General features: G+C 54.6%; 6 protein-coding genes across 6 annotated transcripts; 2 read left to right on the top strand and 4 right to left on the bottom strand.

Moving 5' to 3' along the window:
- Window positions 1-1063: 1063 nt before the first annotated feature.
- Window positions 1064-4690, top strand: BKA78DRAFT_139365 (Hamartin protein-domain-containing protein). Its single transcript, XM_066882729.1, has 3 exons — window positions 1064-1159; window positions 1219-1774; window positions 1822-4690. The coding sequence occupies exons 1-3, from the start codon at window positions 1149-1151 to the stop codon at window positions 4450-4452; spliced, it is 3198 nt and encodes a 1065-aa protein (XP_066744576.1). The 5' UTR covers window positions 1064-1148; the 3' UTR covers window positions 4453-4690.
- A 1341-nt stretch (window positions 4691-6031) lies between these two features.
- Window positions 6032-6664, bottom strand: BKA78DRAFT_314930 (uncharacterized protein). Its single transcript, XM_066888506.1, has one exon. The coding sequence runs from the start codon at window positions 6566-6568 to the stop codon at window positions 6098-6100; it is 471 nt and encodes a 156-aa protein (XP_066744575.1). The 5' UTR covers window positions 6569-6664; the 3' UTR covers window positions 6032-6097.
- A 163-nt stretch (window positions 6665-6827) lies between these two features.
- On the top strand, window positions 6828-7562 carry BKA78DRAFT_314929 (uncharacterized protein). Its single transcript, XM_066888505.1, has one exon. The coding sequence runs from the start codon at window positions 6835-6837 to the stop codon at window positions 7093-7095; it is 261 nt and encodes an 86-aa protein (XP_066744574.1). The 5' UTR covers window positions 6828-6834; the 3' UTR covers window positions 7096-7562.
- Window positions 7563-7769: 207 nt separating this feature from the next.
- On the bottom strand, window positions 7770-10395 carry BKA78DRAFT_314928 (choline dehydrogenase). Its single transcript, XM_066888504.1, has 3 exons — window positions 9655-10395; window positions 9000-9606; window positions 7770-8947 (listed from the first exon to the last, which is right to left on the bottom strand). Exons 1-3 carry the CDS (start codon window positions 10022-10024, stop codon window positions 8104-8106), a joined length of 1821 nt encoding a protein of 606 aa, XP_066744573.1. The 5' UTR covers window positions 10025-10395; the 3' UTR covers window positions 7770-8103.
- Window positions 10396-12482: 2087 nt separating this feature from the next.
- BKA78DRAFT_139217 (glycolipid 2-alpha-mannosyltransferase) lies at window positions 12483-14252 on the bottom strand. Its single transcript, XM_066882727.1, has 4 exons — window positions 14107-14252; window positions 13213-14058; window positions 12851-13139; window positions 12483-12793 (listed from the first exon to the last, which is right to left on the bottom strand). Exons 1-4 carry the CDS (start codon window positions 14152-14154, stop codon window positions 12729-12731), a joined length of 1248 nt encoding a protein of 415 aa, XP_066744572.1. The 5' UTR covers window positions 14155-14252; the 3' UTR covers window positions 12483-12728.
- Window positions 14084-14731, bottom strand: BKA78DRAFT_139255 (uncharacterized protein). The gene has a single exon (XM_066882728.1). It carries the CDS (start codon window positions 14639-14641, stop codon window positions 14267-14269), a length of 375 nt encoding a protein of 124 aa, XP_066744571.1. The 5' UTR covers window positions 14642-14731; the 3' UTR covers window positions 14084-14266.
- Window positions 14732-14764: the final 33 nt, after the last annotated feature.

The raw sequence follows: 14764 nt of genomic DNA, 5'->3' as shown, positions 1-14764 counted from the left end.
TTTCCGCACTTTCGGTTTCGTCTGGATTCAGCTGATAGCAGTGCCAATTGCCTAGCTGTTTGGAGGAAATCGGGTGCACGTCGCGGGGGGCTGGGGGCTTGGATAAGACGCCGCAGCATTGACCTCTTGATTTCCGGCGTCGACTACTACTGGCAGGCAGGGCGTGGGCGAGAGAAGAGTCGGTGAATCCATGAGGTGCATGGAGCGTACAGAAGGATACAGCGGGGGATCAACAACGTGCTGCCGGCTGCGTGTTGTGGTGCTGCGAGGCGTGGGCTACGCGTCTGTAGAGATGGTGGTGAGTGGTGAGCAGGCCAAGGCGGATGGATTGGCGAATCGGTCCAGTTCAGCGATACGGTAGGACCAAGACAGGGTGATTGTCGTCGTGAATATCGGCGAGAGTCATGGGGACGGCCGGATGGAGGTGTTTTTGGGCAGGTCGAGATGGCCATGAAGAGCTGGTGGCTGATGGCTGATGGCACACCCCGCGCGGCCCAGAGAGAGAGTGCAATTGCGGTCAGACAAACCTCTTCTTGTTTCTTCCCAATCGGAGAGGTGCAGATGGCGCGCATCGACAGTGCGACGGAGCAGGGGCAGGGCAGCACAAGGCGTCTGTCGGTGTTCGTGTGGTCGCGTTCAAGGTGACGTTATGATGGCCAAATTGGTGTGGCCAGGAGGACCCGGTCAGGCTGGCGGGAGGCGGCGGGCAGCCGGAGCTTGGAGGGAGCTTGCGACGGGCAGCGGGAGTCTTTCTGGACAGGCGAGAAACGTTGCACGGGTAGCTATCATATTGGATGGGGAGAATACATGTATTGTACAGTACATACCGGCCCTCTGGTCCTCTCCCACGCGTCCATCAGATGCAATAAAAATCATCGGCCTCTCTCTGCCATTGCTCTCTCGTGCCAGGTTCTCGCTGTTGAAAAAACGGCGGCGCGCTCCCCGCCGGACCAAAGACCCTGTTGGCGACCTCACTGACCTCCACTTCTTCTCCGCCTCCACAACCGCCGTGACTCCAATCCGCGCCCTCTGCCACTGCGAGTTCGACCATGAGCGCCTGCTGTTTCGCCCTCTCTCATCCCATCTCTTGACCCTCAACCGTCTCGCGATCAACCTCGTCCTGACCTGCAAGCTTCGCAACGCCACCAATGGCCTCCGGGTACGTCTCATTACTGACTGCCCTCTCCAAGTCAGCGCGCAATTGACATTGGAATGTAGGGCCGTCAAAGACGCCGCCAAGGCCATCGAGGCGGCTTTCGCCGGCCCGGAAGTCATCTATCCTCTTCCCGACTCCATTCAACGCACTGTTGAGAAATTGCTCGACCATGTTCACGACCTAGAAGACGCCGAATCGCAACGCCTCCACGAAGAGCTCCTCGCGACCTACAAAAACCACGTCCACGACGAACCGGCCAAGCGCGCATCGTTTCTACACGCCCTACGACTCTTGCGACCTGCGATCAAGGGCGGCTCCAAGCTTACGGAATGGTGGGATGTCTTGATAGGATCCGTGGTTGATGGTGTGGGCTTCAAGAGGCTGGAAATTGAAGATGCCTCGGAATTCGTGCTGGGAGTGCTGGCTTTCGACGCAGATGACGACGAATCTACCTGGCAAGCTGCTGCTGCTGCATCGTACCTGCAAAGGCTGCTGAATCGTTACCTACACCACACGCGCTTGCCCACCGGAGGAGAGGATGTGATTACATCGCAGGATGAATACATGGCCAGCCAGATTGAAGCGATTCTTGTGGCATATGGGTGCAGGAGACCAAAGGCAAGTGGCCAGACATACAAAATGGGGCGTTTGCTAATGTTTGGCAGGAACTTCTTCTCGCTCTCAATGATCTCTTCATTCAGGCAAAGTATCGCGCGCAGGCACTCAGCCTGCTTAGCGCCTTCGTCCGCAGACAGCCTCCCCGACTATACCTCGTCCTCGAAACGCCCCTCATCGACAGCCTGAAGAAATGTCTCATGATTGACAAATCGGGAACCGTTGTCGAGCTGGCCCTTACCGTCCTCATCATGTTTCTTCCGCACATTACTTCCGCACTTTTCGCCTGTCTACCGAAGCTGTTTCTTATATATACCCGTGTCCTGTGCTGGGATCAAGTCATCGCACCGGCTCCCGATGACCCAAGGATAGAAGGGGAAGCAGTAGACGGGGATGCGTCGGACGAGGACGAGTACGAAAGCTTCGACCCGACATGGGACAAGCTCGATGTGACGTATGGCAATCCCAACGACAATCCCGAGACTGCGGCACCCGGCGCCCTCTACTTCTTCACCTTCCTCTACGGCCTGTTCCCTCTGAATTTCATGAACTACATCCGCGCACCTCGGAAATGGTTGAAGAGCATCAACTACCTCGAGGCCGACGACCTCATTCTGGACAAGGACGCGCTCAGGAAACGTACCGAAGGATTCCGACAAGTGCATCTACTCCACCCTCATTTCTTCACATCCACGCCGGAGGAAGAGTTGAGTGAAACGAGGTTTCTCAAGAGCGAGCCTGCAGATGTGGTCATAGATTGCATGGGTTTGTGTATGGCGGTATCCTCCTCTCTCGAAGACCCTGGACCGCCGCCAACCGCCAAACTGCCAGAAGTTCCACGAGCCATGGTTCCGACTGACAGCATCCCTGGTCTGTCAATGGACGACGATGCCACCCTTGCCAATAGCGCAAGCTCGCCATCCAGGTCGAACGGCACGTGGCGCAACACGCAATCCACAACTTTCACAAACGACTCGCACGGCACTCGTCACTACTCGCATCTCCCCGAGAAAACGTCTTGCCCGGACTCAGTTCAAGGAGCTGGAAAGCCGGTGGACAGTCCAACTCTTCCAGCTGAAGAAGAATCCAGGACCGCAGGAGAGCCGGTGCAGCGGACTGAAAATGCGCGTGATCATCCCGAGGACGCGCCAGCGTCACCACGTCTAGAATCGTTTGCAGAGACTCTTGTCTCAAATCCGACTTCCATCTCGCCTGCACACGATCGCCTGGCCCAGAATATCGCAACCCTACAACGTGAAGTCATGCTGTTGCGGAACGATTTGAATTTCGAGCGCTATCTGAAGAGCCAGCACCTTTCCCACATCGGTCATCTCCAGCAGAAGCACATCAAGGAAGCGACTTTCGAAGCAGAAACGCAGAACTTGATAAACACCAACCGCATTCTCAAAGCGAAGCTCCAAAAGGCCAATGAGATTAATGCGCAGCTCAAGAAGGAGGCCACTACGACTAGGAATCAACACAAAAAGTGGGAGGGTGAAGTCAAGACTCGAATCACCTCATTCCAAAAGGATTCGACAACTTTGAATTCAAGCGAAGCCTCGCTTCGAGAGAGCCTCGAGGCAGCAAAGAAGGACATTGCCACCATGCGCAAGATTGTCGCTGAGACGGAGGCAAAGGAGTTGAATGCAAGATTCCATCTCAAGCAAAAGGAGGCAGAGATTGAAGAGGTGGATATACTGCGCAAGGAGATTGACGACTTGCAGAGGAGGCTCCGCGAGTTTGAACTGAAAGAGCTCAACTTTGAGCAAGTCCAAGAGGAGAGTGAGCTTTTGCGAGGTAAATTGAAACTGGCCACCGAGAGGCTCAGGAGCCGCGAATACGAAAGAGAAGCTCTGGCCAGGACGTACGAGCGCAAGTTTGCAGAACTGGAGACGCTTTCTCAGTCGTTCTCCAAGCCTATGAGTAATGATGCGCTCCCGGCCGATGTCCAGCACATGATTGACTCTGCGTTGGCTGGAAACAATGCCAAATTTACCCAGCTTCGCAAGACTCACAGCCGCCTGCTTCACCGCTTCACCGAACTGGAGATACACAGCCAAGCCTTGGAGGCTGAATTGGCTTATCTGCGAGGTCGCCAAAATGGAAACGGCCACAGCCACAACGAACCGCAGAGCCCCTCTGGAAACGACTCGACCGGACTTTTGAAAATGCGTTCCAACAGTCTGGCCGGAGGCCATAGTCTCTCCAGCAGTCGCGGTGGTGGCTCGAGCTTCGCAACTCGTTACGGACATCACCACTTCGCTGAGTCTTTGCGAAGTGAGGATGAGCTTGTAGAGGATGAGCAGAGCGAGTACAATGACCAAGCATCGTCATTCTCTGGGCCCAGCTTCAAGACTTTTACAGGCAGACCAGAACGCAGCGAGTCCCTGCCCACCCGTGGCTTTCACCACGACCCAGATTTAATCAGCCCGACGACCATCACATCAGAAAACCCCTGGGGATCTGAAAGCCATCAATCAAAATCGTACAGTTTCAATCAGACAGAGCCCTTGGGGCAATCTGACGGGCGAAGCACGTTCAGCGGTGAGTCCGCGAGCGCCAGTGGCAGCGGTTCCAACAAGGACAAGTCGTCGAACCCAAAGGTCAATCCGAAATCCGAGACCAGAGTCTATGGACGAGGTACGTCTTTTACATTGACAAAACCAAAATTGCACTTTTGACGGGGTGGTACACAGGTGGCGCTCAGAACATCGGCACCAACAACAAGAAAAAGGACGACAAGCCCAAATCGGGCGGCGGTGGCTTCAGAGGCTTCAAAGGCCTCATGTCTCACAACTCCTGAGATTGTTGTTGGGACGCTCACCGCCTGGTCGCCTGTTTCTCTTCTCACCTTTTGACTTCTCGCCTTGTTTCCCTTTTTCTCGGTTCAATTTGGAGTTGCTTGCGATGGGCTCATGATCCTTACTGGGAGGGAGGCTCTTTGATCAATGGTTTTTCGAAAAGTTCACGGCCGGTCGGTTGGCTGGTTGGTCGATTAATTGGGTATTGCCCAAATGAGGTTTTGAATTTGGCCGTGCTTTTCTCCCACGGCAGGTATAGCATCTGATTGGCATCAAGGGAGGAGTTTCTGGCAGCAGCAAGCCTAGCAAGCCTTTGCGCCTTGACACAAGCGAGCGTGCGCGCAACAGTAGCAGGCATGCATGGATTCACACTACCCTTCTTCTCAATGGCCCTTTTTCAACGATCAAAAACTCCTCGATGCCTTTTGTACGACAAAGCGCTGTCTGCTTTTCTGTTTTTCTATTTTCCGGCATTTATTCCTGCTCCCATCCACCATGCCGTCTGTCCGTCTGTCGCTGCCCGCCCGCGCTTGCTGCTCCGCTTTCCGCATCGAGTCGGCGAAGCAGCAACGCGCAACCAGAAGCCAATCAGCGGCGCGGAAACCTGCGTCTTGCTCCATTCGCATTTCCCGTCCATCCTTTCCACTCTGTTTGCTTTTTCTCACCTTCTCTGCCTCTCTGCCAATCCCACGTCCCACGAACGCGCTGCTGCCCCCTTTTTGCCTTTTCTTTCTGCTCGCTCGCTCGCTTGCAGGGTAGCGCAGCGCATTTTGCCTGGTCTGATGGGTTGGTGCTCGTGCCTGAGACAAGCAGCACTGCACTGCTGCACTCCCACACACATACCCACCCTTTTTCCTTCCTCCAAGCGCAAATCCCGGTAGCGAGAAGGAGCGAGTGGGGCGGCCGCATTTGATTGCAGGTCGCGAGGTTGTACGAACCTGATTGGATTGGGCTGCCTGTCTGCTTGCCTGCCTGTTCGCTGCCGTGGGGATGTATGGAGCGATGCATGGCTTGACGAGGTATCGGTCGGGAGTGGTGGGGAGATGGCGCGCGCAGCGCAGTGCTTTTCTTTTGGCATACCCGACAGTGTGGGATGGGACGGACGGACGGACGGACGGACGGGATCAGATGGATGTGGGTTGTGCATCATGGGTGGGTGAATGGGAGATGCGATGCGATGCGATCGCAACAAGATGAGGTGACCGCTTTCTTTCTTTGATGAGTTCAATGCCAGGTAGGTACCTACCTGGCTGTCTGGTCGTCTGTCTGATTGGTAGGAAGAAAAGAAGAAGCAAAAAAACACGACAATCGAGAAAGAGCGAGCGGTTGCACTCGTTTGATTGGCCGTTCTCCAATCAAATCTCGGATTGGATTGGGAAGGGCGGACGGACACGACGAGTCCTTTGGCAACCTACATATCTAGGTTCTCACGGATCCAATCAACGCGTGAATCAACGCTTGAACGAACCCAGCACAAAAGAACCATCATCATGCAAAAGAAAAAAGAGGCAACTGCGAACCCCAATCAAAAAAGCAAATGTCCACCCCCGTCCCGTCCCCAGTCCCAACGGTGAGGTGGGTTGGGCTGGCTGTAGGCGATATGGCAGACGGGTGGGGAGACATACAACCAGGCATGCAGCCACCGCGGCCACCGAACAGGGTCAGGTAGAACTGGTTTGGTGGTGGTGCAGAGGAAGAAAAAGCAAAGAACATGCATGCGTCGAGAGCGAAAGAGAAGAATAAAAGTTTGGCTCGTGGCACGGCGCTGTGTCTTTACTGGCTGCGCCTGGCTGGCTGGATTATGGAGGGCGGGCAGCAAGTGACTGTCTTCCGTGAAGGTCGGGGGCATTGGAGAGGGAATGGGGGAAGGACTGGATATCTGTGGTGTGATGGTGTTTTGTCTTCTTTTCATCTCTTCTTTCCTGTGCTTGTTCCCTTCGCCCTGCCTTCTGCCTATGTGCCTACCTTCTTCACAATTTCGCCCGTCCATGTTCATCAAGGCTGCCCGTCATCAGATGCCCATATTGCAGTGCAACTACTCCGTGTAAAGCAGCACTCAGTTCCATCCGTCAACTGATGTCCTCATCTCATGAGCACTAAGAGTTCTCCTAACGACTAAATTTTAATTTTCAAGACTACAAAACTGCAGATTCTGCGTCCATCTCTCTACTTGCCTGTCAGTCTCAGGCCTGCAGCGCAGCGCTGGGCAAAAAAAAAAAAAAATGGATGATGGTCGCTCACGCAGTCAGTAATGGCCCATGCATGCATGCCCTGTCGCCCATCCCGTCACGCCTCTCAACACCAAAGCCTCCCCCCTCCGATCCAACTCGCATCCACCCAACTCTCCTCCAAAGAATCCCTTCATCGCCCAACCTGCCTTTTCTTGCCACCGACCTTGAAAATCCTCATGTCTTTCCTTGCTTCACACCTCCGCTGACAGGAGCGCTCGAGCGACTTTCGGGGCTTGCCAATCCATCATTCGACACTCTCCGGTGTCGCGGTCCGGTCCGGTTTCGCGCATAGCATCGGACGGATGATGCACCACCACCACCACCACCGCTGCTCTCTTTTTTGCACCCAGGCCAGGCCCAGTAGTGCACCACATCGCATCTTCATCTGCTTGAGTCGCGGGTCAAGAAAAAAAAAAAAAAGTGTGACTCGACCACCAACGAAAAAACCTCCGAGCCGTCCGTAGAGATCCATGATTCAAGTAGTTGGTCGCCCGACCTCACTCACCGAGAACCGCTCAGCCAGAAGAAAGAAAAAAGTTGCTTGGCTCAGGTAGGTCGGTGAAATTTTTTTGAGGACTTTTTCGAGAGTGCTGCGCTTCGATATACAGAGTCTTCGGCTCGCACTATGTGTTCGCAAAGTGAGTGTGGGATGCCTCTAAAGACCGGGCGGACTTACGCGCAGCTTCGGAGTTTGAATGGATGCTCTTCCACCGCAGCAAAGTGTACCAAAGACATCTCTTCTGATTTGAAGTCTCCATCATTTTTTTTTTTTTTTTTTTTTCAAGTCGCGACATCTTCGTGCTTTGCTAAACCTGCCCTTCCGCGTGTCTTCCATCTTTTGATGTCTGGACTTCGATGCAACGAGTTTTAAGGTCAAAAAATTAGATGCCGCAAGAAATCAGCAAACACTCAAGATGCTCCTAAATTTTGATGTTTGAATCTCTGCCGCAAGACGCTCAATTGAGAGCCTTTTCTGTGGTTGAGGTGGACAAAAATGCTAAGTGCTGCCAAATTCATTCACCACATTCAATTCCTCAGACGTTTTTTCAGCTGCAAGATGCGCAATGAGGCGCTTTTTCTAAATGTCTATCCCAAGTCTATACCCAAGTCTAAATGCCAGCCAGTCTATAATATGCTCCAGTCTATACCCAAGTCTATGTATCCCAGTCTATGTTTTTTCCCCAGTCTATAAGTGTCCCCAGTCTATCCCAGTCTATTTATTAGTATGTGTACGTTTCGGCACCCCTGCCGCACTCTCTCAACATCATCAACCCCTCAACAAGCGCGCGCAGAGGCAAATCTAAAACCTGCCATCAGCCTGCTCGATGAACTCGGCCGCGCGCTCGGCAATGGCGTAGAGCGTGCTGGTCAAGTGGCCCGAGACCTGGAAGGGCAGGACCGAGGCATCGACGACGCGGACGTTCGACGTGCCGTACAGCTGCAGCTTCTCGCTGACGACGCCGCCAATCTCGCGCGGCATCATGGCGGCCGAGCTGAGCAGGTGGAAGTTGGAGCGGTAGTTCTCCTTGAGCCACTGGATCCACGTCGCGTCGGTCGCGTCGGCGGGCACGCTGGCGGCGCTGGGCGACGTCTCGGCGCCGACCATGTTGTTCATCGGCGACGTCTCGTACAGCTTGCGGATGTACTTGGCGACGGCCGCCTGCGACATGGCGTCCCAGTCCATCATGAAGTGGTTGAGGTTGATGCTGGCCTGCTCCTTGGGGTCGTTCGAGGTGATGTGGATGTTGCCGCGAGTGAAGGGGAGAGTGGCCCAGAACTCGGCGTCCAGCTTGCTGCCGGTGGAGGAGTGGATGACCTCGGCGGCTGCGACTCCGTGGTTGAAGAGCAGACCGTGTTGCACCTTCATCAGCTTCAGCAGGTCGGCGGCGCTGGTCGCGTTGTTGTTCTCGCTTGCGATCTTGTCTGCGTACGCAGGCAGGTCGGCCAGGAGCTTGGCTCCAACAGCGGAAGTGTTGTTGCCGAAGAGGTCCGTCACGTTGGGGTAGGAGGCGACAGGGGCCTCGTCATCGTAGGTCGCGTTGGTCTTCAGGGAGGCGTACACGCTGTTGTTGATTTGGTCGATGAGGTTCTCGCCTACACCTGGAAGGTTGACGCGGGTCGTGACGTTGGCCTTGGAGAGGATCCTGCCATGGGTTAGCTTGTCTCTTTGACATCTCGAAAAAGATTGAGGCTTACTTGGGGTTGCCAACACCAGACAGCTCAAGGACCTGGGGCGTACGGATGGTACCAGCAGAGACGATGACGCCCTTGTTGGCGCGGAGAATGCTGGTCGTACCGTTGTTGGAGACGGCCTCAACAGCCTCAGCAACAACATTACCATCAGCGTCCTTCTCGTCACTCCACAGCAGACGGTTGACGGTCGTTCCGCTCTTCAACGCCAGGTTTGACCTGGTCGGGTAGTGCGGCCAGAAGTAGGCCCTCGCCGCGTCCGACCTCATCCTGGTCTCCTCATCCATCATGGACGGGTAGGCAGTCGTACCCCTCAGGTCGCCTCCGTTGGGATCCTCCGAGGCCGGGAGACCCAAAGCCTCGTAAGCAGACTGAACCGCCGCTCCAAGCACATGGACAGCCTGGTTCAGGGGCCAACCAATGCTCACAGGTCCCTTGAAGCCGTGGTAGGACTTGATGTAGCTCGAACCACCGGCCTCTTGGTGCTTGTTGGGGATCTGGAAGGTCTCCTGCTTGCGGTAGTAGGGGTAGAGGTTGTCCCAGGTCCACCCCTCGTTTCCAATCTCTTGCCAGGCGTCGATTTGAGCGGCGTCAACGCGGGTGTACGACATTCCTACAAAGAGTCAGTTGCTGCAAACAAATTTCTCGCTGTGAAACACACCGTTGATCGTGCTCGTTCCTCCAATAGCCTTGCCCTGGTGGAGAACCAGTGCCCTGCCATCGGCGTGCGTCTGCGCCTCCGTCTTGTAGAGCCAGTCAATGGCGGTGTTAAACGCCGACTGGTATCCGTCGAAAGACGTGACGTTGGCGTTGTCGTAGACCGACTCGCCAGCTTCGATGACGAGCACGGTAACGTTGGAGTTCTCGGTCAAGCGGCTTGCCACCGCGAGACCGCAGGTGCCTCCACCGACGACGATGTAGTCGTATGCGGAAGACGAGTCAACCGCGGCGCGAGGAAGGACATGGCCGGAGGACCTCGCGGCGAGGAGAAGCAGAGAAAGAGGGGAAAGCAGGCTCTTGATGGGCGCCATTTTGGAAAGATGCTGGACAAAAAACCGCTGAACGCTTCCTTCTTAAATGACTGGCTGCTTGTGTCTGTCTCCAAAGGTCGAATTAGCTTGCGGTTGTGCAACCCACCCCCAACGGGGATGCAGCAAGCTATATACAAGTGCGTAGACTTGTTGGGGCAGAACACGCCACTGCGGGCTGTCCGAGGGAAGGAAGGAACGGCTGAACCAGCCAAATGCAAAGAGGGCATACCAGTAAACGAATGAAGGAGGAACGAACGCTTCGTCGAAATGGCGTGTCCTGCTCTTTCTCGATGCTTTCGGGGTCGCCGACGCTGGAAGAGGCTCTGGATGAAGACAAAAAAGAAAACCTTCGACGCAACTTTCAGTCCTCTTTATGTAGAAGTTCAAAAATGAGGGTGGATCCAAGTCCCACCGTCAAAGGAGCAATCCGCAGCACTCGCAGCATTCGCAGCATCTGCATTTCTTGGGTGCTTAGTCCCGAATAGGAAGTGATGATAGGTCTTGGAAGTCATGGCGAGGTCGCTGCGGCTTCGTCGAACGAAGTTCGGAACGGTGCGCAAAGTTTGGTACCCACCTGTCCCAGCACAGGAGAGAGAGGCTGAGGTGCTTGGCCAAGACTGCCAACAACACGAGTTGGCCTTCAACACCACGTGCGTGATTGCTCCTCGTAGACTGTCTCTTTGCTGGTGGCGAGTCTGTACACCACGTTCTTGCCACTTCGAGCGCTCGAGTGCTTCCAACGCGGGCACATGCGCGCTGCTTCGTCGCTGACGGGCCTTCAGTCCCTGCTCTTTCTTGCCAAGGACTTGTTGTTGGCAATCCACTCCGCCCACAAGGTGTAGCGACTTCGCGCACAGCTGTGATCTGGACTCGTCGCGCTTTGAAATCCCAGCGGCCGGCTGCGGCTGGCCCACACTCGCATCCTCGCCCCTAATCTCTCACCGTCGACTCACCGGCGGAGGCAAAGCTCGAACATACCAAGAAAACGTCAATCAAGTCAATCAGTTGTAGACCCAGCCCGATCAGCGGAGTTACCAGAGGAGTAAGTGCTCGGCCGCTCGACTTACCAATTCCATGGTAGGCATCAGCGGAAAGCAGTGACGTCGGCGCTGCAGAGCACTGTCGGGGCGGTATCGGATTATTATCCGTGAGTATGCGCCTAGCATTGGCGGAGTCCCCTATTTTGGTGAACGAGTTGTATACCCTTTTAAGAGCTGAACGAGCTGCTAATTCTGTCCGGTTTTGGGTGGGTGCGATACGTAGTTACGAGGGAGATACGGTTTCTAGAGCAGTTAACACCGACGCCCGATTGATGGCGACAACAGAGAACAGTTGAAGCAACACTGGATTATTTTCCGACGAAAGCCGCGCCCAGCATTGGCACTCTCCTATTTCCAGGTCCCTAAAATACTCGATAAGCGAATTCAAGTCATCTTGAGTGCCATGCATTGGCATAGAGGTGTTGCGTTGTCTAGACTGTGGATGTGGATAGACCGACGATCCCGCTCCCGTCCAATGACGACGGGAGAGCAGCGCACGTCGATGAGTCGTCGACGGCCGCTACCGCAGGCGGCGCGATGTCGGATTTTTATCCGAACACGAGCGTCAACGCCCAGCATTGGCGGAGGCTCTTGTTTTTTGAACCCTTTGTCTCCTATGTCTCTCTTTTGCCCTTTTTGGTCGGCACCCTGGTGTCCCGCCGGGAGGCGCGCGTATGCCAAGCAAGTTAGCGAAGCTAGGGACCGACTGTTGATAAGAAAGTTGCGCAAACACCACAGTGGATTCTCACAATAAAACTACAAACTGACGACATACCAACCACCGCTCATGACAAGGCAGAGGATCGGACCGACGACCTACCACGTGCAGACAGCAAGCCAACGTACAGAAGGGAGAGCCATAAAACACAGTTTGCGCCCACTTACTTTGCCTGCCAGTCTACCGTGCTTCCTGCCTTTCCCAACGACCCACATCTGCACCCTTTCAACTCCCCTTGAAGTCATCCACATGCGTTCCAGTACGTTCTTCGCCTGAACCCCAGTGTGGCCGGAACAACGGCGAAAAGAAACACCATAAACCATGCATACTGGCTTCGAAAATAATATGCAGCGAAAAGAAAATGGAAACTCATTCGTGAGACTTGGCATTCGACAAGTTATCCGTAAAGAAGGCGCTTCCCGCAGTGGGGAAGAAGTGTGGCCGAATTCCCTCATTTTGATTTTCCTTGATTTTGTTTGAATTTTGTTGATTCTGACAAATTTTACTCCCGTGCGAGTCTGATTGAGACGATGCAGCAGGACATGAGATTTTTTGTTTGTTTAGACGCCACAAGAGACGCAAACAGAGAAGCAATCGAGGACCAGAGCCAAAGAATGGTTGCAACCGCCACAAAGACGGAAGCCACGTTGCTCACCTAATGTAATACAGTCCTGATGAATCCAGGGTAGCGCCTTCGGAAAGCTTATGAGCGCGCCATACGAAGAAGCACAAGATGAGGAAGACGACGACAGCCACAATACGGATTGCAGCGTAGGCGAGCAGGATTGCAGGCCAAGGAGCTCTTTAGGGACCAGAAAAATACAAATCAGTGATTCGCCAGGCCGGAGTTCGAAGTGACGGATTCAGAAGTGGTGATTGGAGGTCATGAAGTGGTATTGAAAAAGAGATAATTTCTCTTTGGCGGTGCGGAGGAAGATTGGGGTGTCTATTGCTGCTTCTCATACCCCTCTGGCTTCTGCATGTTGTTGGTCTCGAAGAAGCGAGCCGTGCCTGTTGTGCAATTGCGATTAGTGCAGGCCCTTGCGGCGTCGATCAAGGGGTTCTTACATGAATATCCGTTCCAGTCGAAGTTGTCCTTGGGATTGCAGTGACACTTGTTGTCAGTGCGCACCTTCTCGCTGGTCGGGCAGTGGGTAAAGGGCACATGGTAGTATGCAATGTCGTCGAAGAAGTGGAGCTCGTTCTTTGGCAACATGAGACCGGCGGCGATGGAATGGACGGGCGCGTCACCCCAGCGCTCGTAGAAGAAACCACCATCCTTGTCAAGATGGTCAAAGAAGTCAAGGTAGGCCTGGCTACGAAGCCAGTTGAGGTTACCGATCTCAAAGTTTGACCACTGCGAGTCATGTTAGCAACCTTTTTTTATTTTGGGCGTCGCACGCGACCAGATTCAAAGATGGGCAACGTACAAAGTGGCAGTGGTTGTAGGTCTTGCCGTCGTCATCGGACAGGAAGGACATGGAGTTGTCCTTGGCAATGTGCTGAGGGTACTTTTGCATAAAGGTCTTGACGCTGTCCCAGAGCGTGGGAATGGTCTCGACATATTCGTACAAGCTGAGGACAAAGCTGTACTTCTTCTTGTGCTCGGCCATGAACTTGAAGGTGTCGTAGTTGATGTCGCAGAAAAGCTCGATGCTGGGCTCAACGCGCCAGTACCACTCGTACTCGAGCATCAACGGGTGGCGGAAGAAGAATCCAGACTCGTAGCGGCACATGTGGCGGTAGCTGATGGAGTCGCCGTAGATGATCTGCTTTTGCTTCATTTCGTCGCGCACCTTGGCGGCCTTGTTCGTATCGATCCAAGAGGGGAAGGACCAGTGCTCCGAGTTGATCTTGCCGTACTTGGTCTTTCCCGAAACCAACGAGGTGGTGACCTTGATGAAAGTATCGTCGAAATCATTGTCGTTGAGGAAGACCCAGTCGTAGTTGTACTTGCGGTTGAAGCGGTCCTCGACCTGACGAATGGAGCGAGCAATCTCCCACACGTCCGAGTTGCGCGCCAATGTGACGAAGGTGGCATTCATGCGCTCGCCCGGAGCCGTCTCGCCCAGGCGGTGGCCAGAAGTGTTTGGTGTCGTTTCCTTGTCGCTCGATACATTGGGTTGACTCGAGACGTCCTTGACGCCAGAGTCGGCGCTGGTGGGCGCCGAGCTACCCTTCCATTTGGAGCCTTGTTCTTTGATAATTTCGCTGGCAGTCTGCAGACGGGAGCTAGGGACGGGAGACGAGGAAAAGAAGAAGACGAGGAGCAGACACTGGAGTCGTCAGCGCAAATGTGCGGGCAGGGATCGGGGAATTCTCACAATGAAGGCGAATATGATGTAGCGCAGGTAGCGCTGGGTGCCAGCCATGGCGTCGGTTGGATCAAGAAATGGCGGAAAAGGTAGGAGAAGTCAAGGCGAAGAAGCCCGCGACGGCGTCGCCAGAAAAGACAGTGGGTGAACTGCCTTGTGGGCTTGGTCCCTAGGGGGCTGGAGTGTTTATACGGCGGTGGTTTGCCGGACAACAGAGCGGTACGAGGTGGGACGGGCGTGGAGGAGAGGTGAGATGGAGAAGAGGAACAAAAGAAGGAGGAGGAGCGAGGGAAAAAGAGAAGTCGTGGTGAACCAAGGGCGCAGTCAGGACAGTCGGATTGGATTCCTCGCGCCGACTTTTGGTTACGCGGCCACTAGAGTTGCGGCTTCCACAATCCACAATGGGGGAGGGGACAGTAAGGGAACAAGGGGGGCCTGTGCCCGTGCTGTGCTGGGGCTTCTTGGCCCTGGCCTGGCCTTGAATGACACACCTCACCAACAACACCAGCCATCGCACCGCACGGCATCCTATACCGTCGCGCATCTATACCTCGCCCGAGGCTGCGCCCATTGTTTGCTCAATCAGCCGCCTCTCACTGCTCGCTCCCATCTCGTGCTAGTCGCCCGGCCGCGACTGTGCGCCACCCACCTCACTCATCAAGTCAGC

Source organism: Phyllosticta capitalensis (genome assembly GCF_038381095.1).
Source record: "Phyllosticta capitalensis strain CBS 128856 chromosome Unknown BKA78scaffold_5, whole genome shotgun sequence".
In the NCBI taxonomy this organism is placed as follows: Eukaryota; Fungi; Ascomycota; class Dothideomycetes; order Botryosphaeriales; family Phyllostictaceae; genus Phyllosticta; species Phyllosticta capitalensis.
Note: the sequence above shows the minus strand (reverse complement) of the source record. Positions and strands in the feature narration are given on the sequence as shown.

Coding starts and splice junctions, on each gene's coding strand:
- BKA78DRAFT_314930 (XM_066888506.1), bottom strand. CDS start 6,568: ATGAACATGGACGGGCGAAATTGTGAAGAAGGTAGGCACATAGGCAGA.
- BKA78DRAFT_139365 (XM_066882729.1), top strand. Junction 1,775..1,821: donor ATGGGTGCAGGAGACCAAAG/GCAAGTGGCCAG, acceptor AATGTTTGGCAG/GAACTTCTTCTCGCTCTCAA.
- BKA78DRAFT_314929 (XM_066888505.1), top strand. CDS start 6,835: ATGCATGCCCTGTCGCCCATCCCGTCACGCCTCTCAACACCAAAGCCT.
- BKA78DRAFT_314928 (XM_066888504.1), bottom strand. CDS start 10,024: ATGGCGCCCATCAAGAGCCTGCTTTCCCCTCTTTCTCTGCTTCTCCTC. Junction 9,607..9,654: donor AGGAACGAGCACGATCAACG/GTGTGTTTCACA, acceptor GACTCTTTGTAG/GAATGTCGTACACCCGCGTT. Junction 8,948..8,999: donor TCTGGTGTTGGCAACCCCAA/GTAAGCCTCAAT, acceptor AACCCATGGCAG/GATCCTCTCCAAGGCCAACG.
- BKA78DRAFT_139255 (XM_066882728.1), bottom strand. CDS start 14,641: ATGCGCGACGGTATAGGATGCCGTGCGGTGCGATGGCTGGTGTTGTTG.
- BKA78DRAFT_139217 (XM_066882727.1), bottom strand. CDS start 14,154: ATGGCTGGCACCCAGCGCTACCTGCGCTACATCATATTCGCCTTCATT. Junction 14,059..14,106: donor ACATCATATTCGCCTTCATT/GTGAGAATTCCC, acceptor TGACGACTCCAG/TGTCTGCTCCTCGTCTTCTT. Junction 12,794..12,850: donor CGACTGGAACGGATATTCAT/GTAAGAACCCCT, acceptor ATTGCACAACAG/GCACGGCTCGCTTCTTCGAG.